The sequence below is a fragment of the Prionailurus viverrinus genome, chromosome C1 (assembly GCF_022837055.1).
Source record: "Prionailurus viverrinus isolate Anna chromosome C1, UM_Priviv_1.0, whole genome shotgun sequence".
Classification (NCBI taxonomy): Eukaryota; Metazoa; Chordata; class Mammalia; order Carnivora; family Felidae; genus Prionailurus; species Prionailurus viverrinus.
This window is the reverse complement of record NC_062568.1, coordinates 171,904,587-171,924,409: the sequence shown is the minus strand read 5'-3', so window position 1 is coordinate 171,924,409 and position 19,823 is coordinate 171,904,587. Positions and strand designations below refer to the sequence as shown.

General features: G+C 37.5%; 1 protein-coding gene across 2 annotated transcripts in view; it reads left to right on the top strand.

Annotated features, from left to right (window-relative positions):
• ZYG11B (zyg-11 family member B, cell cycle regulator) overlaps nucleotides 1–19,823 on the top strand; it is a 91,907-nt gene that overhangs the window by 56,680 nt on the left and 15,404 nt on the right. For both annotated transcript variants that reach the window (XM_047872551.1, XM_047872552.1), the window contains exons 9-13: nucleotides 1,498–1,659; nucleotides 1,765–1,812; nucleotides 5,491–5,688; nucleotides 5,822–5,874; nucleotides 12,020–12,117. In XM_047872551.1, the coding sequence (XP_047728507.1) occupies nucleotides 1,498–1,659; nucleotides 1,765–1,812; nucleotides 5,491–5,688; nucleotides 5,822–5,874; nucleotides 12,020–12,117 (559 nt within the window). The remainder of the gene's footprint in view (nucleotides 1–1,497; nucleotides 1,660–1,764; nucleotides 1,813–5,490; nucleotides 5,689–5,821; nucleotides 5,875–12,019; nucleotides 12,118–19,823) is intronic.

The following is a 19,823-nucleotide window of genomic DNA, read 5'->3' as shown; positions in this document are numbered from 1 at the left end:
GGTATGATGGAAAGAGTAGGAATTCTGGAGTCAACATATCTGGGTTTATTCCTAATTTTATCACTTACTAGCAGTAGTTTCTATAAACTACCTTATACAGTTATTATGAAGATTAAATGAAAAGGAAATTAAGATTAATTGAAGGGGTGGTGCCTGACCGGCTGTCAATAGAGCATGTGACTCTTATCTTGGGTCATTAGCTCAAGCCCCACATTGAGCATAGGGCTTACTTTAAAAAAAAATTAAGAAGGAATATATGCTAAGTACTTAGCACAAAATACAATATATGTTAGATAAGTAGAAAAGGATGCTACTTTTACTTAGTTTTTACTATTTTCAGGAATGATATTTTTAGTTTTAAATATGGCTATTTATTGCTATGTATGTGTTTCAGTAATTTTGGCTGGAGGTATAGTTAAAGATTTTAAGGAAGTCATCCACTTACATGCTTTGGGGGAAAATTAAGCTTAGTTTAAGCGGAAATTAGTAGCAGTAGTAGTGGTAATCACTAGCTTTTTTTTCCCTTTTTTTGAAGCTCTTAATTATCATTCACAATTTGCAGATGAGGAATCAAAGAATTAAATTAGCAAACAAGGTTACACAGATGCAAATTCTAGTACTACACTCTTAGGCACTATGCTTATTAAGTTACATAATTGCACCTAGATGTTTTTGTTTCTTAAAAAATTTTTCCTTAATTGTATGTAACGTTAAGTAATAGTGTTCGTTAATGTTTTCTTGTATCTGTTTGAGCAGAGCACCCTTCCCCTCCCCCAAATTATTATCTAAAAATGGAGTTATGGGTGCCTTATCTAGGTCTCAAAACATTCACTTTTCAAACTTAAATTTCTTAGGGTAAGGCTATAGTAGAAATGATTTACAAAGGGAATTTCAAAGCTGTGATGTTATTCAAAGCCAATGTAGATTTTAATTCTCTTACTGTTATATGTAATTTATCCTTTTTTTTTTCTTAAGGAAAACTTAGAATTATATAGAATTAGGTCTCCCAATTCTTATTTTCTCATACTAAGTTGACTATGATCAAATTACTTAATATTTCTCACAATTTCCTTTCCCCCAAAAATGGGTATAACAGTATTACAATATAGGATATAATTTGCTGATGTTTATAATAAATGTTAGTTTCATTTCCCCTTCTCCCCCTCCACTTTTTTTATCCCAGGATCTGAAATGAATATATGCTGTGACTGATTGGGTAAGATAGTTTGTCCTAAGCTTTAATCATTTTGCATTTTATTTTATTTACAGGGTATTAGATTTTAGGGATGATGAGAATAATAAAGGATTTCTGAAGATCCTATATATTTTTTCTTGTTGAAGGAAAAATCTGATCCAAGAAGCTGGTTGTTGTACTTATAAAAACCTTTCTAGGAAATGTTTTAAGCCACAAGACCAATCCTCATGACTTGTGATTATTACCACCAATTGTAGTAACAGCTTAGTGATAAGAAATTCATTGTATTTTCCTTCTTTCAGCAACTTCTTCAAATAGTGAAGCAGAAAACCAATCAAAATTCAGTGGACACTACTTTGAAGTTTACTTTGAGTGCACTTTGGAACCTCACAGATGAATCTCCAACCACTTGCAGACATTTTATTGAAAACCAAGGGTTAGAACTCTTCATGCGGGTTCTAGAGGTTAGAATGGGAATTTAGCCTATAGTTTTGACATTGATTGATTAAAATATTCATTTATTATATTTGATTCTTTATGTAGTTATAGGTTTTTCTTTCTTTTTACAGTCTTTCCCAACTGAGTCATCCATTCAACAGAAAGTTCTAGGACTTTTGGTAAGATATAAATATTTCCTGCTAAATTCCAAGCTGTAATTAATTATTTTTCTTCTGAGATAATACACTGAAAGATGTTTCTCTATTTATAAACACTTAATGACATCAGAAAATATATACAATATAATAAAGTGGAAAAAAAAGCAGGCCATAAAACAATGTATACATATTAGGATTTTTCACCACATTAAAAGGAAAAATATAAATTACATAATTTTCTCTATATTTTTTGGAATAATATAAAGCTTTATAGTGGCCCAATTTTACTTTTATAATCAGGGGGAAAATCTCATTGCAAAATCTCACTAAATTGTAAGTGTTCTCACATGCTATGTTTGGTAATTAATAATTACTACTTAAAAGACTGCTTAACAAATTAGATATTCCAAGGGCACATGGGTGGCTCAGTCAGTTAAGTGTCCCAACTCTTGATTTCAGCTCAGGTCATGATCTCACAGTTTGTGAGTTCCAGCCTGGCATAGGGTGAGTTCGAGCCAGCTTCGGGTGAGCTCAAGCCCTGTTTCCAGTGAGCTCAGGCCCTGCAGCAGGTGAACTTGGGTCCTGCTTCAGGCTGCAAGCTGACAGTGTGGAGCCTGCATGGGATTCTCTCTCTCCCTCTCTCTGCCCCTCATGGGATTCTCTTTTTACCTCTCTCTCTGCCCCTTGTTCACTCATGCTCTCTCTCTCTCTCAAAAATAAACAAACTAAAAAAAAAAAAAAAAAGCTTAAATCACACACACAAAAAATTAAAAAAACATAGTGAGCCCTCTAGGATTTGAGATAAAGGTGAAGGATCAAATGTTTTGTTAACTTTAATCACTGCAACATTAGAAACATGCCTGTGTGGTAAAAGCTCTTTCTAGAGCAGATCTGTGCTTTTGAGGAATTAGATCATGGGAGGCATAGATTAGTGAGTAAAATATATATACATCAGTGTTTGTTTTATAGATGCAAGAGTATGAGATACTGAGCAATGAGAATGGATTTTGGGGAAAGCTAAGGGCTGGCATTTAAAGAAGACCTATCTGTTCACTGTAGCTTCAGGTTAATATAAAGTAGAAAATGTAAAAAGACCTAAATTCCCAGAGATAGGGAAGTATTAAATAAATTAAGGTATTTGATTATTTTATTCAGGGTTCATAGGGATTATTAGATACAGAAGTTGGTTCACATCACCACAAGAGGAAAGGTGGAATTTATTTTAAGTATTCCATAAGGCTTTAAGAGAGCTTCCATAGGGATTTAAAAATGCTTTTTTTAATTTCAAAAAGAATACATGCTTATTATAACTAGTAAAACAGTGCAAAAGTGTATTTGAAAAGCTTAAGACTCTGTCCCCAGACTTCAATCATTTTCATTTCCATGAGGTAATTAATATTAATACAACCTGGTGTGCTTTCTTCCAGATCTTTCTCCATTACTTTGTGTTTGAATTTTTTTTTCAATAACCTATTTTGAAATATTGCATCTAAATTTTTTGTGATCAGAGAACATACTTTGATGTGAGTCCTTTGGAATTTATTGAGACTTGTGTATGACCCAGAATATGATCTTTGTAAATGTTCTGTGTGTAGTATGGAGCCTGCTTTGGATTCTCTCTCTCTTTCTCTCTTTGCCCTACCCCCCGAACATGCACACATGGGTCCATGCACTCTCTCTCTCTCAGTAAATAAAATGTTAAGAAAGAAGAAAAATAAATGGAAATGCCTTTTCATATTTGAATATGTGAGATTAGAGAGGAGCAATGATTAATCATTGATGCTGGTGGAAAAATAGATTATACACATTCATGTAGTGTATAGTTAAACTTGTCTCTTCTACCCTCTTTTTCATAGTTGAAGAAGAAAACTTGTTAGTCATTACAGAGAATACATTTGGACATGATGCCTTTCACTTTCATTTATTATAAAATGACTTAAGCTAAGGAACAAGTAGTCTCTTAATAATCCAAAGTTCAGTGTTTTGGTTCCTAAGAAATGGAATCAACATGTTAGGAAGAAAATTATTGTTTCATAGTAGATCAAATTAAGTTTTAAGAATGAGGATTAATCTTCAGAGCAGTATGTTAAGTTGGATCTTAGATCCTTTAGACCCATAGTCTAAATTGGAAACCCCTCAGTTGTTTCCCATGCGAACAGAGGTCTTCCTTATGTACTGTGTAAGGAAGCCATCACACCCCAAGCCCAGATAAAACGTCTACCTTATATAGGCCAGCAGTCAAACTTTGGCGTTCAGTGGAGGTCTAAGGCTGTGAAATTTTTAAGACACGAATTACTATAATGAGGGGTGGCTGGCTGGCTTAGTTGGTAGAGCACGTGACTCTTGATATCAGGGTTGTAGGTTCAAGCCCCATGTTAGGTGCAGAGATTACTTAAAAATAAAAAATCTTAAAAAACGATCACTATATTGCTCAAAGGGATGCTTTTTTGCCTTCATTTTATTTATGCTCTCCACATTATTCAGAACTGCTAATCCCTTTGTCCTTTTGATACACTCACCCCTCTCTGCTTTCTTGATAACCAAACTTTCCTGGTTTTTCTTCAACCTCTGTTACTGTTGCTTCTCAGCTTGGAGTTTCTCCAGACCACACAGATGGTATAAATTTGAGCTACAATCTTGCATGAGGACAGCCCCTTATTGAAAATGGCAAGAGAAGACTTTTCCTTTTAGGCCAGATCCCAGATTACAATAGGCCTCTTTTTCATTCACCTGTGTCAGTCTACTCTTTTTCTGAGGTGTGATACTTTGAAAGTCCTTGTCTTATATGTGAAGTCTTAGTTCCAGTTTTTAGCCTTACTTTCTGCCTTTGCATGGCTATTAAAACCCAGTGCTCTTGACTCTACAAGTCAGTGATGGCCTGTTACTGCTCTGGTTTGGTTCCCTATTTGCTTTTTATCCCAGCAGGTTACATATTTAAAGGTTGTTGGATCACCTAGGTGGCTTAGTCAGTTAAGTGTCTGACGCTTGATTTTGGCTCAGCTTATGATCAAGCCTTAGTTCATGGGATCGAGCCCCACATCCAACCTCTGTGCTGGCAGCACGGAGCCTGCTTTAGATTCTCTCTTTCCCTCTCTCTCTGCCCACCAACCCCCTTGTGCCCACATGCTCTCTCAAATAAATAAACATTTTGAAAATAAATAAATAAACAAATAAATAAAGGTTGTTAGCTGTTTTCCCACTATCACTTCTAAATATTTTATAGCAGGGGATTTTTTAGGTTATCCACCTCATCATTTTGCCTGAAAAAGGAACTCACTACTGTTTCTGTATTATTTTATTGTTTTGGGAGGAGAGAAAATAAATCACCCATAAACACACTGTGCTAACATAACAAAAGTCTTCACCTTTTATGTATATGCAGATACATGTTTTTTTTTTAATGTTTATTTATTTTTGAGACGGAGAGACAGAGAACGCGCGTGGGCACAAGTCAGGGAGGGGAGAGAGAAGAAGACAGATTATCTGAAGCGGGCTCTGCACTGACAGATGAGGGGCTCATACTCACAAACTGTGAGATCATGACCTGAGCCAAAGTCAGACACTTAACCAACTGAGCAACCCAGGCGCCCCTGCAGATACGTGTTTAAATTGTTACAATCTCTGTTCCTTCTTAGAATACAGATGGTCATTTAGCCATTATGCATATTACTTCAATTTTTATATCTTCTTTTTTTCCAGAATAATATAGCTGAAGTGCAAGAATTGCATTCTGAATTAATGTGGAAGGATTTTATAGACCACATCAGTAGCCTCCTGCATAGTGTTGAAGTGGAAGTCAGTTACTTTGCAGCTGGAATTATTGCCCATTTAATATCTAGAGGTGAACAAGCTTGGACATTGAGCCGTAGCCAGAGGAATTCTCTTCTGGATGATCTGGTAAGGTCATTTGGTGTTTTCTAGAAGCATACAAACAAACATTCATCGTAGTTAAGCTATCAGAGTTTCATAATGCAATAATGCAGTGCTGAATAAATATTGTATTCTTTCTTGTGTGTCTTGTGTCTTGCAGCATTCAGCTATTTTGAAATGGCCAACTCCAGAGTGTGAGATGGTAGCATACAGGTAACTAGCAAGATAATTAATATTAAGCCCTTAACCTAGTCATTTCGCTTGCTTGGAGATTATTCCTACCAGGTGTATAATGTATTTTCCCTCAGGCATCTATCTTCTTACTGGTTTTAAAAGGATTGAAATATTTTCACTTTTTTCTGTTACCTGTCATTCATCATTTCTTCTTTCATTTCACATTTATTGAAGAAAGTGCCAAGGACCTGTTCTATGCTCTTAAAATTCAAAGATGAGTAAGACATGTTGCCTACATTGAAGAGGCAGAGGAGAGAATAGGTGAACTAGAAGATAAAATTATGGAAAAAGAGGAAGCTGAGAAAAAGAGAGATAAAAAATCCAGGAGTATGAGGGGAAAATTAGAGAACTAAGTGATGCACTAAAAGAAATAATCTACGCGTAATTGGTATTCCAGAGGAGGAAGAGGGAGGGAAAGGTGTTGAAGGTGTACTTGAAGAAATAATAGCTGAGAACTGCCCTGATCTGGGGAAGGAAAAAGGCATTGAAATCCAAGAGACACAGAGAACTCCCTTCAGATGTAATTTGAATCGATCTTCTGCACGACATATCATAGTGAAACTGGCAAAATACAAGGATAAAGAGAAAATTCTGAAAGCAGCTAGGGCTAAACGTGCTCTAACATATAAAGGGAAACAGATAAGACTCGTGACGGATCTCTCTACTGAAACTTGGCAGGCCAGAAAGGAATGGCAGGAAATCTTCAATGTGATGAACAGAAAATATATGCAGCCGAGAATCCTTTATCCAGCAAATCTGTCATTTAGAATAGAAGGAGAGATAAAGGTCTTCCCAAACAAACAAAAGCTGAAGGAATTCATCACCACCAAACCAGCCCTAGAAGAGATCCTAAGGGGGATCCTGTGAGACAAAGTACCAGAGACAACGCTACAAGCATGAAACCTACAGACATCACAATGACTCTAAACTCATATCTTTCTATAATAACACTGAATGTAAATGGACTAAATGCACCAACCAAAAGACATAGGGTATCAGAATGGATAAAAAAATAAGACCCATCTATTTGCTGTCTACAAGAAACTCATTTTAGACCTGAGGACACCTTCAGATTGAAAGTGAGGGGATGATGAACTATTTATCATGCTACTGGAAGTCAAAAGAGAGCTGGAGTAGCCATACTTATATCAGACAAACTAGACTTTAAATTAAAGGCTGTAACAAGAGATGAAGAAGGGCATTATATAATAATTACAGGGTCTAGGGGCGCCTGGGTGGCGCAGTCGGTTAAGCGTCCGACTTCAGCCAGGCCACGATCTCGCGGTCCGTGAGTTCGAGCCCCGCGTCGGGCTCTGGGCTGAGGCTCAGAGCCTGGAGCCTGTTTCCGACTCTGTGTCTCCCTCTCTCTCTGCCCCTCCCCCGTTCATGCTCTGTCTCTCTCTGTCCCAAAAATAAATAAACGTTGAAAAAAAAATTTTTTTAATAATTACAGGGTCTATCCATCAGGAAGAGCTAACAATTATAAATGTCTATGTGCCGAATATGGGAGCCCCCAAATATATAAAACAATTACTCACAAAAATAAGCAACCTTATTGATAAGAATGTGGTAATTGCAGGGGACTTTAACACCCCACTTACAGCAATGGATAGATCATCTAGACACATGGTCAATAAAGAAACAAGGGCCCTGAATGATACATTGGATCAGATGGACTTGACATATATTTAGAACTCTGCATCCCAAAGCAACAGAATATACTTTCTTCTCAAGTGCACATGGAACATTCTCCAATATCACATCCTGGGTCACAAAACAGCCCTTCATAAGTATAAAAGAACTGAGATCATACCATGCACACTTTCAGATCACAATGCTGTGAAGCTTGAAATCAACCACAAGAAAAAGTCTGGAAAACCTCCAAAAGCATGGAGGTTAAAGAACACCCTACCAAAGAATGAATGGGTCAACCAGGCAATTAGAGAAGAAATTTAAAAATATATGGAAACAAACAGAAATGAAAATACAACAATCCAAACACTTTGGGATGCAGCAAAGGCAGTCCTGAGAGGAAAATACATTGCAATCCAGGCCTATCTCAAGAAACAGGAAAAATCCCAAATACAAAATCTAACAGCACACCTAAAGGAAATAGAAGCAGAGCAGCAAAGACACCCCAAACCCAGCAGAAGAAGAGAAATAATAATGATCAGAGCAGAAATAAACAATATAGAATCTAAAAAAACTGTAGAGCAGATCAACGAAACCAAGAGTTGGTTTTTTGAAAAAATAAACAAAATTGATAAACCTCTAGCCAGGCTTCTCAAAAAGAAAAGGGAGATGACCCAAATAGATAAAATCATGAATGAAAATGGAATTATTACACCAATCCCTCAGAAATACAAGCAATTATCAGGGAATACTGTGAAAAACTATATGCCAACAAACTGGACAACCTGGAAGAAATGGACAAATTCCTAAACACCCACACACTTCCAAAACTCAATCAGGAGGAAATAGAAAGCTTGAACAGACCCATAACCAGTGAAGAAATTGAATCAGTTATCAAAAACTTCCCAACAAATAAGAGTCCAGGACCAGATGGCTTCCCAGGGGAGTTCTACCAGACGTTTAAAGCAGAGATAATACCTATCCTTCTCAAGCTATTCCAAAAAATAGAAAGGGAAGGAAAACTTCCAGACTCATTCTATGAAGCCAGTATTACTTTGATTCCTAAACCAGACAGAGACCCAGTAAAAAAAAAAGAACTACAAGCCAATATCCCTGATGAGTATGGATGCAAAAATTCTCAATAAGATACTAGCAAATCGAATTCAACAGCATATAAAAAGAATTATTCACCATGATCAAGTGGGATTCATTCCTGGAATGCAGGGCTGGTTCAACATTCGCAAATCAACCAATGTGGTACATCACATTAATAAAAGAAAAGATGAGAACCATATGATCCTGTCAATCGATGCAGAAAAAGCATTTGACAAAATTCAGCATCCTTTCTTAATAAAAACCCTCGAGAAAGTCGGGATAGAAAGAACATACTTAAACACCATAAAAGCCACTTATGAAAAGCCCACAGCTAACATCATCCTCAATGGGGAAAAACTGAGAACTTTTTCCCTGAGATCAGGAACATGACAGGGATGTCCACTCTCACCGCTGTTGTTTAACATAGTATTGGAAGTGCTAGCATCAGCAATCAGACAACAAAAGGAAATCAAAGGCATCAAAATTGGCAGAGATGAAGTTAAGCATTCACTTTTTGCAGATGACATGCTATTATACATGGAAAATCCGATAGACTCCACCAAAAGTCTGCTAGAACTGATACATGAATTCAGCAGTTGCAGGATATAAAATCAATGTACAGAAATCAGTTGCATTCTTATACACTAATAATGAAACAACAGAAAGACAAATAAAGAAACTGATCCCATTCACAATTGCACCAAGAAGCATAAAATACCTAGGAATAAACCTAACCAAAGATGTAAAAAATCTGTATGCTGAAAACTATAGAAAGCTTATGAAGGAAATTGAAGAAGATATAAAGAAATGGAAAAACATTCCGTGCTCATGGGCTGGAAGAATAAATATTGTCAAAATGTCAATACTACCCAAACTATCTACACACTCAATGCAATCCCAATCAAAATTGCACCAGCATTCTTCTCGAAGCTAGAACAAGCAATCCTAAAATCTGTATGGAACCACAAAAGGCCCCGAATAGCCAAAGTAATTTTGAAGAAGAAGACCAAAGCAGGAGGCATCACAATCCCAGACTTTAGCCTCTACTACAAAGCTGTAATCATCAAGACAGCATGGTGTTGGCATAAAACAGACACATAGACCAATGGAATAGAATAGAAACCCCAGAACTAGACCCACAAAAGTATGGCCATCTAATCTTTGACAAAGCAGGGAAGAATATCCAATGGAAAAAAGACAGTCTCTTTAACAAATGGTGCTGGAAGAACTGGACAGCAACATGCAGAAGGTTGAAACTAGACCACTTTCTCACACCATTCACAAAAATAAACTCAAAATGGATAAAGGACCTGAATGTGAGACAGGAATCCATCAAAACCCTAGAGGAGAAAACAGGAAAAGACCTCTCTGACCTCAGCCGTAGCAATTTCTTACTTGACACATCCCCAAAGGCAAGGGTATTAAAAGCAAAAATGAACTTTTGGGATCTCATGAAGATAAAAAGCTTCTGCACAGCAAAGGAAACAATCAACAAAACTAAAAGGCAACCAACGGAATGGGAAAAGATATTTGCAAATGGCATATCGGACAAAGGGCTAGTATCCGAAATGTATAAAGAGCTCACCAAACTCCACACCCGAAAAACAAATAATTCAGTGAAGAAATGGGCAGAAAACATGAATAGACATTTCTCTAAAGAAGACATCCGATGGCCAACAGGCACATGAAAAGATGCTCAACGTCGCTCCTCATCAGGGAAATAATCAAAACCACACTCAGATATCACCTCACGCCAGTCAGAGTGGCCAAAATGAACAAATCAGGAGACTACAGATGCTGGAGAGGATGTGGAGAAACAGGAACCCTCTTGCACTGTTGGTAGGAATGCAAACTGGTGCAGTTGCTCTGGAAAACAGTGTGGAGGTTCCTCAAAAAATTAAAAACAGACCTACCCTATGACCTAGCAGTAGCACTGCTAGGAATTTACCCAAGGGATACAGGAGTACTGATGCATAGGGGCACTTGTACCCCAATGTTTATAGCAGCACTCTCAACAATAGCCAAATTATGGAAAGAACCTAAATGTCCATCAAGTGATGAATGGATAAAGAAATTGTGGTTTATATACACAATGGAGTACTACGTGGCAATGAGAAAGAATGAAATATGGCCCTTTGTAGCAACATGGATGGAACTGGAGAGTGTTATTCTGAGTGAAATAAGCCATACAGAGAAAGACAGATACCATATGTTTTCACTCTTATGTGGATCCTGAGAAACTTAACAGGAACCCATAGGGGAGGGGAAGGAGAAAAAAGAGAGAGAGAGGTTAGAGTGGGAGAGAGCCAAAGCATAAGAGACTCTTAAAAACTGAGAACAAACTGAGGGCTGATAGGGGGTGGGAGATGGGTATTGAAGAGGGCATCTTTTGGGATGAGCACTGGGTGTTGTATGGAAACCAGTTTGACAATAAATTTCATATATTTAAAAAAAAAGATGAATCCAATAAACTAATCTGGAAAAAAAAAAAAAAGACATGTTGCCTACAGACAAGAACCTTACAGCCTAGTGAGAGACACCAAATGTGAATCAGACATAATTCACTATTAAGCTAGTTATATACATAGGATGCTATGAAATTAAAGATGACAGTACTTAAATGCAATGGAAAATGGTAAAAAGCTTCCAGAGGAAGTAAATTATGAGCTGAATTTTGAGAGATAACTAAGTAGGGGCAGAAGATTTTAGGAAGAAGAGATAATGTCTTAATGCAAAGAGGTCCAGGACAAGATGATACACTGAAAGAACTAGAAGTAGCACCAGGTTAGTTTGGGGAAACAGTTTGTGATAATTTCTTAAAGTGTATATTGGATGCCTCACTGTTTATGACAGGTGACTTCAGAGCTAAGTTACTAATTTCCTGAAGGACTCCATATTGCCATATAAATAACATTATTGCATCTTATTTTTGTTCTCTACTTCACAAATGCTGATAGTGCCAACATTTTTGATTCCCCCAACTTATGTTCTATCTATTTTGGAGCAGAAGGCAGAGGACTGGTAGAAATTGAAAAGCTGGTATTCACTTTCGTGGTGTTCTACCAGATAGTTGCCAATTAACTCCTCCTTTTCTCAGTTTCCAAAACAAGGTCTGTTGTTCTTAAATGTTTATCTTCAATACCAAAAGAGTATTTCCAAAAAAATATTTCTGCCAGTACCTTGTTCTGATCACCTTCCAACTTTTGTACCAAAACTTTATATGAACATGATCCTTTCTCAAGTGTCTCAAGACAAGGAAAAAATGTACTATAATTCATTTATATTAGTTTAAAAAAAGTTGGATGAAATTTCTAGTATGAAAAGCTCAGGAATTATTGCTTTAGAAATGACACTAAGTATAGGATGTAACTTTATTTTTTTTCTTTTGAAACTTTAGGTCCTTTAATCCATTTTTCCCTTTACTTGGCTGTTTCACAACACCAGGAGTCCAGCTATGGGCAGTTTGGGCCATGCAACATGTCTGCAGCAAGAATCGTATGTACCAAAAAGAGAACTATGTTTTTCTTTTTCAAGTGATATTCTCCTTACACAAGAAAGCCATTTCTAAATGGTATATTTAAAAAAAAAATTTTTTTTACCTTTGTTTATTTTTGAGAGACAGAGACAGAGCACAAGTAGGGGAGGGGCAGAGAGAGAGGGAGACACAGAATCCGAAGCAGGCTGCAGGCTCCGAGCTGTCAGCACAGAGTCCAACGTGGGGCTCGAGCTCACAAATCGCGAGATCATGACCTGAGCCGAAGTTGGACGCCTAACCGACTAAGCCACCCAGGCGCCCTTTAAATGGTATATTGAAGTGATTTTTTTTTTTTTTTTAAGGACACAGATTTTAAAAGACACAATATAAGAACCTTTAGGGGTGCCTGGCTGGCTCAGTTGGTAGAGCATGCAACTTTTGATCTCAGGATCATGAGTTCAAGCCCCACCCACACTGGGTGCAGAGATTACTTAAGAGAGAATCTTAGGTTATAAACTAAATTTATTCTTTCAGAATTATCTCAGTAATACTAGATACTGAATGACAGTGATGAATGAGACACTGTTCTGACGTCATGGAGTATAAAAATTAGGTTCCTACATGGGGTGCCTGGGCGGCTCAGTTGGCTAAACGTCTGACACTTGACCACAGCTCAAGTCATGATCTCAGGTTGTGAGTTCAAGCTCCCGTGCTGGGCCTTTAAAAAAAAAAAAAAAAAAAAAGGAGCCTATAGTGAGTCCATCTGCTAATCAAAAGTTTTAAGGTGAGGGGCGCCTGGGTGGCGCAGTCGGTTAAGCGTCCGACTTCAGCCAGGTCAGGTTAAGCGTCCGACTTCAGCCAGGTCACGATCTCGCGGTCCGTGAGTTCGAGCCCCGCGTCAGGCTCTGGGCTGATGGCTCAGAGCCTGGAGCCTGTTTCCGATTCTGTGTCTCCCTCTCTCTCTGCCCCTCCCCCATTCATGCTCTGTCTCTCTCTGTCCCAAAAATAAATAAACGTTGAAAGAAAAAAAAAATTAAAAAAAAAAAAGAAAAAGTTTTAAGGTGATCCAGTGATTATGGTACATTTCAGTGCCCAGTCCTCATCCACACAAAACTTCATTGTTTAAGACATTGCTGTCTGCACTCATGGTCTCTGGAGAAACAAGAATTTGGATTAGATTCCATATTATTCTTTTTTGAGGGTTATGATACAACTCTTTGTTGGTTATTAATAAAATTCATTCCATTAAATGATTTGAAACACTGCAGAAAAAACACTTTAATAGTAGAAACATTTTAATACAGTATAAATTAAAATATTTGAAATTAGGGGTGCCTGGGTGACTCAGTCGATTGTGTCTGACTTTGGCTCGGGTCATGATCTTGGGGTTTGTGGATTTGAGCCCCACGTCAGGCTCTGTGCTGACAGCTCAGAGCCTGGAGCCTGCTTCAGATCTGTGTCTCCCTCTCTTTCTGTTCCTCCCCCACTCGTGCTCTGTCTCTCTCTCTCTCTCTCTCTCTCTCAAAAATAAATACACATTAAAAACATTTTTTTTTTTTTTAGTATTTAAAATTAGAGATCAGGACCAAGGAAAAATAATTGGAAAAGAAATTAAAGGTTATAGGGAAAATAGTAGAATATAAATATATAGACCATACATGGTGATTCATGTTCTTTCTGTGGCTGGGCTGCAAATAATCAGCTACATAGTTCTCTTTACATATAAGGAGGAAATACCATTCCATATCCTTACAGGGAATTAAAGTTTTTCTGGGCAATTAACTACAAATTAAATTTTTTTTTACGGAACCTCAATAGGGATGATATTATAAATGGACTCATATAGGAAGTGTGAGAGTTGTTTTTAACAATAGTGATGTAGTAAATAGCAGTAACATCTTACAAGATACCTTCTTATTCTTTGATGAAAACTCAGTGCATAACACAAAAAGGCAATTCAGTGAAAGCTCTTTTATGTGAGATACACAGAGGACAGGGGTTTAGAGAATAGGATATGATAGAGAAAACTGCCTTGTACCCAGCTAAACTTCTACCTCGGAGCTTTTTTGTTGTTGTTAAATTTTTTTTTTAACGTTTTATTTATTTTTGAGACAGAGAGAGACAGAGCATGAATGGGGGAGGGTCAGAGAGAGGGAGACACAGAATCTGAAACAGGCTCCGGGCTCTGAGCTGTCAGCACAGAGCCTGACCCGGGGCTTGAACTCACTGACCGCGAGATCATGACCTGAGCCAAAGTCGGCCGCTTAACCGACTGAGCCACCCAGGCGCCCCTACCTGGGAGCTTTTCTGACCCCTCCTACTATATTCCCCAGTTCATTCATAGACACTTCCTCTGGGGTGCCTGGGTGGCTCAGTCAGTTAAGCTTCTAACTCCTGGTTTTCACTCAGGTCATGATCTCATGATTTGTGAGTTTGAGCCCTACATCAAGCTCTGTGCTGATGATGAGGAGCCTGCTTGGGATTTTCTCTCTCTCCCTCTCTCTTTGCCCCGCTCACACTGTCTCCCCCTCTCTCTCTCAAAATAAATAAGCTTAAAAAAATTGAGACTGCCTCAATAGCTATATTAAACTGCCTCTGATCCAAAAATTTCCTCCTTTTATTGTCCTTACAGGTTCTGAGAACTCCCTAGTTTCTTAACAGCCTATCACATAAGTATTTATTTTTGTTATTACTTTTAAGTGTTGATGTTCTTTTAAGTTTATTCTGTGGATGATCCTCCTGAAAAATTTATTCCAAAATGCACTGTAGGGGTGCCTGTCTGGCTCAGTCAGTAGACCATGTGACTCTTGATCTTGGGGTTGTGAGTTCGAGCCCCCTGTTGAATGTAGAGATTATTTTAAAAAAATGAAAATAAACAAAATGCACTGTAATTGGGGAATGTTAGAATATTTATCTCCAACTCAAGTAGTTTAGGTTTCTATATTCCTGCTTCCCTGGCTTATTTTGTTTATATTTAAATGGAATTGACTTCTCAGTTTGCATTAAAAGTTCTAATGCTGCTTATAGCTTTTAATAATTAAGAGATAGTATAGCATAGTAGCAAAAGCACATAGGAATCTACCTGGATTCAAATCATGTTCCAGCACTTATGTATGACATCTTGAAGAAATCAGTAAGCCTGGGGCCGCAGTTTCACATTTGTTAAATGGGAATAATAATAGTACCTATATCACACATTATAATGAGTATTTTCCCGTATTTTAGAAAGTTTTTGACAACATGATTTTTAGTAATCACATAATCTTTATTGTATGGTATATTAGTTTCCTAGTACTACCATAACAAAGTACCACATGTGGGTGACTTAAAACAACAGGAATGTTTGTCTTTCCGTTCTGGAGGCTTGAAGTCTAAAATCAAGGTGTCTTTAGGGCCATACTTTCTGAGACAGCTCTAGGGAAGAATTCTTCCTTGCTTCTTCTAGCTTCTGGTGTGTGCTACCAATCCTTAGCATTCCTTGGCTTTACACGCATCACTCCTGTCCGATGACCATCTTGTCCACATGTCTTCACATTGTTTTCTGTGCATATGTTTCTGTGTCCAAATCTCCCCTTTTCGTAAAAGAACACCAGTCATAATGGATTAAGGTCCACTCTAACGACTTCATCTTAATTAATTATATTAGCAACAACTCGATTTCCAAATAAAGTCACATTCTGAAGTACTGGAGATTAGGACTTTAACCTGTGTTTTGGGGGGACATAACCCTTAATACATTCCTCTATACTTAATAAATGAACTTAGCAGTAATTTATATAGCCACTTCCCTATTGATCAACATTTAAGTAGTCTACCTGTTAATTTTAAAATTATATCCAAGCACTTGTTTGAGAGATATTCATCAGACCGTTATTTATAATAGCAATTAAGTTTAAGTAACCTAGAGGTCCAGCAATAGATAAATGTGAAGTAATGTTGAAATACCAAGACAGTGGTATATTTGTATGTTATTAGTAAAGAAGACATGATAGAAAATTATATAAGCAGAAATTTATACTCTGGGGGCCATGACAGAGTAACTTGTACCAGACTCGCCCTCTAACCATTAATACTAGAAAACACAGGGTGGGAAAGATTTGGAACAAGTCTTTCTAGACAGTAGGCAAAAGGCAGCAAAGATTCCCATCCCTGAAAGAGAACCAAGTACAGCACAGCAATTTCATTGACCTGAGGAGATAAGTTTGGTGAGATTGAGGTATCGGACAAAATGTATGGAATTTATAAGGCAGAGTAATGCAGAGGTGAAAGCTACATCTAGAAGAGACTCCAGAAATCTTAAAGGTTTCTTGAGTTTTTGTCTGATTAGTGAGCTGTGAATGTCTAGGATGAGACTCCTTGAGGTCTGAGAAAGAACAAATACCAAAGAGTGGCTAACTGAACAACACTTGGAGCTCACACAGGGTTTGGAAATACTAGACTTCCTAACACTGGAAAGAACTTAACACCCAGGGCATTCAGTATAGATGCTAGAAGAGATTAAACTAGCCCTAAAATAAAGGCTTCTCTAGGGTGACACTAACACAGCTTAAAAACAAGTTTGAAATGGTTAAGTTGCTCTGAAAATAAATTAACTTTCTGCCGGAGAAAAACTAAGCACTCTTTTAAAAAAAGAACAGAATCTAGCCTAACTCAACAACATGTTTAGTATCTGATAAAAATTGCTAGATGAGGGAAGAAGCAGGAAAATGTGACCCATAACCAGAAGAAAAATCAGACACTTGAAATAGACCCAGAAGTGATGGTGATAATGCAAATACCAGAAAAGTAACTTCAAAAAATTTTTTATAGATATGATCCAAGATTTTAAATAAAACATGAATATTAATAGAAGAAAAATATAAAAAGTAATAAAATAGAAATACTATAGCTAAAACTTTAAATATTTGACATGAAAAATATCTGGATGGGGTGCTTGGGTGGCTCAGTCAGTTAAGCATCTGACTTCAACTCAAGTCATGATCTCACAACTTGTGGGTATGAGCCCAGCATTGGGCTCTGGCAGATAGCTCAGAGCCTAGAGCTGCTTCAGATTCTGTGTTTCTCTCTCTCTGCCTCTCCCCTGCTCGCGCTGTTTCTCTCTCTCTCTTAAAAGTAAATAAACATTAAGGGAAACAAAAGTAGTGTAAAAACAGGGAGTGGGACAAAACAGAAGAGACTCATAAATATGGAGAACAAACTGAGGGTTACTGGAGGACTTGTGGGAGGGGAGATGGGCAAAATGGGTAAGGGACACTAAGGAATCTACTCCTGAAATCATTGTTGCACTATATGCTAACTAATTTGGATGTAAATTATTTTTTTAAAATTTAAATTAAAATTAAAGAAAAAAATAAACATTAAAAAAGCTTCTAAAAATGAAAAAATATATATCTGAATGAACTTAATAGTAGATAACAGAAGAAAAGATCAGCAAAATTAAATGCATAGCAGTAGAAGCTATCTAAACTGAAGCTTAGAGAGAAATAAAGCTTGGGGGGGCGGTGGGTATGTGGGGTGGGAAGAAAACCAGAATTACCCTGAAATCAGTACCAGACAAAGACCTTGTAAGAAAAGAAAATTACTGAACAATATCTCTCATGAATGTAGATGAGGAAATTCTTAATTTTCTAACAAATGGAACTCAACAGTGTATAAAAAGGACCAGGAAGGTTATTCCAAGAATGCAAGGTTGGTTTACATTTGAAAATCAGTGTGTTCCTTTCTATTACCAGAAGAGGAAAGAAAAGCAATCTGGGGCACCTGAGTGGCTCAGTCAGTTGAACGTCTGACTTCAGATCAGGTCATGATCTCACAGTTCATGGGCTTGAGCCCCACGTTAGGCTTTGTGCTGACAGCACGGAGCCTGCTTCAGATTCTCTCTCTCTCTCTCTCTCTCTCTCTCTCTCTCTCTCTGCCCCTTTTCTGCTCGCGCACTCTCTCGCTCTCAAAAATAAACATTAAAAAAAAAAAAAACGAAAAGCAGAAAATAGATGCAGAAAAAGAATTGACAAAATCCACTACACAGTCCTGATAAAGGATGTCTAAGGAAATCCTATAGCTAGCATCAAAATTAATAGTGAAAAATTAAATGTGAATGTTGCCCTACCAAGATCAGGAACAAGAGGGTGTCCAGTCTCACCATATTGAACATTGTAATGGAGGATTTGTCCAGTGTGATCAGGAAGGAAACAAAAGACATCCAGAGTGGAAAGAGTGAGGTAACAGATGACCTGATTATCTCTGTAGAAAAATCCCATGAAATCTGCAAAAGGGCAACTAGTTCTAATTGAGTTTAGCAAGGTTCCAGGATACACGATACACACAATAATCAGTTGCATTTCTGTATACCAACAACAACCAATATAAATGGAAAAATGACATTTACAATTGTGTCAAAAACTGAAATACTTAGGGATGGGTGTATCTTACCAAAATGTATAGACCTGTACACAGAAAAACAAAGCACTGCTGAGAGACATTGAAGAAGGCCTAGCTAAATGGAGAGATCTACCATATTCATGAGTTGAAAGACTTTATAATGTTAAAATGACAGTTCTCCCCAAGTCTGTTGTAGATTTATACAGCCCCAGTCAAAATCCCAGCAGGCTTTTGAAGAGAAATTGACAGACTGATTCTAAAATTCATACAGAAATGCAAAGAATATTAAAATAACTTAGAAAAATGAAGAACAAAATTGGAGCACTTCCACTACCTGACTTCCAGCTATTCTATAAGCTACAGTAATCAAGACAGTGTTTTGTGGCTCCAGTGTGTGTTTTCTCCACAACTCACCAGGCAATTCTCCCATTCTCAGCAACACTGACTAGATGTCCTACAAATTTAGTTTAATTCTGACACTATTAACCTGGAGATGGCATCAGATCCTACAATCCCATAAGACTACTGCCCTACTTCAGATGCCAGTCCCAAGTCTAGGTTTTTACCTGTGCTTCTGACTGGTTATAAAGATTAGAGGTTCCTATAAGCCCCTCTTCTGTTTGATTAATTTGCTAGAGCAGCTCATAGAACTCAGGGAAACATTTAGTGACATTTACCAGTTTATTATAAAGAATATTATAAAGGCTACTGATGAACATATATTGCTCTCAGGCAGCTGGTACAACTGAGCTAAGAGATATCTCTTGCTCTGAGCTTCTTTAGCGGTGTTAGTGTTCTCTTGGATTTCACTCATGACATGACCCATTTGTTCATTTCTGTACCCTTAGCTACTATTTTTCTTTCTCTTCATTTATACCAAACTTTTCTACCTCTGGAAGGGACATTAGTTTTGGCCACTGTGCTGATCTAGATTGCAGGCAGTGATACTAGATTAGTACATGTCTCCCACTGAGTCAACTCTCATTCAGAGAGGGTAAGATTACATAGGTACAGAACTAGTGGGCTGTATTTACTTCCGGGCAGTATAATTGCATTCACTTCTAATCCCAATTCTGTCAGATGGAACATCTCCTCTCCATTAGGCTCTGGGTATTCTGACAAAAATATTTTATTATTATTTACTCTTTTAGGGAGAGTGTATGAGAGGAGCAGAGAGGGAGAGAGAGGGAGAATCCCAAGCAGGCTCCATGCTCAGTACAGAGCCCAACTCAGAGCTTGATCCCACAACCCTAGGATCATGACCTGAGCCTAAATCAAGAGTCAGACACTCAACTGACTGAGCCACCCAGGCACCACAAAAACATTTTAAAATACAATTACAATTTCT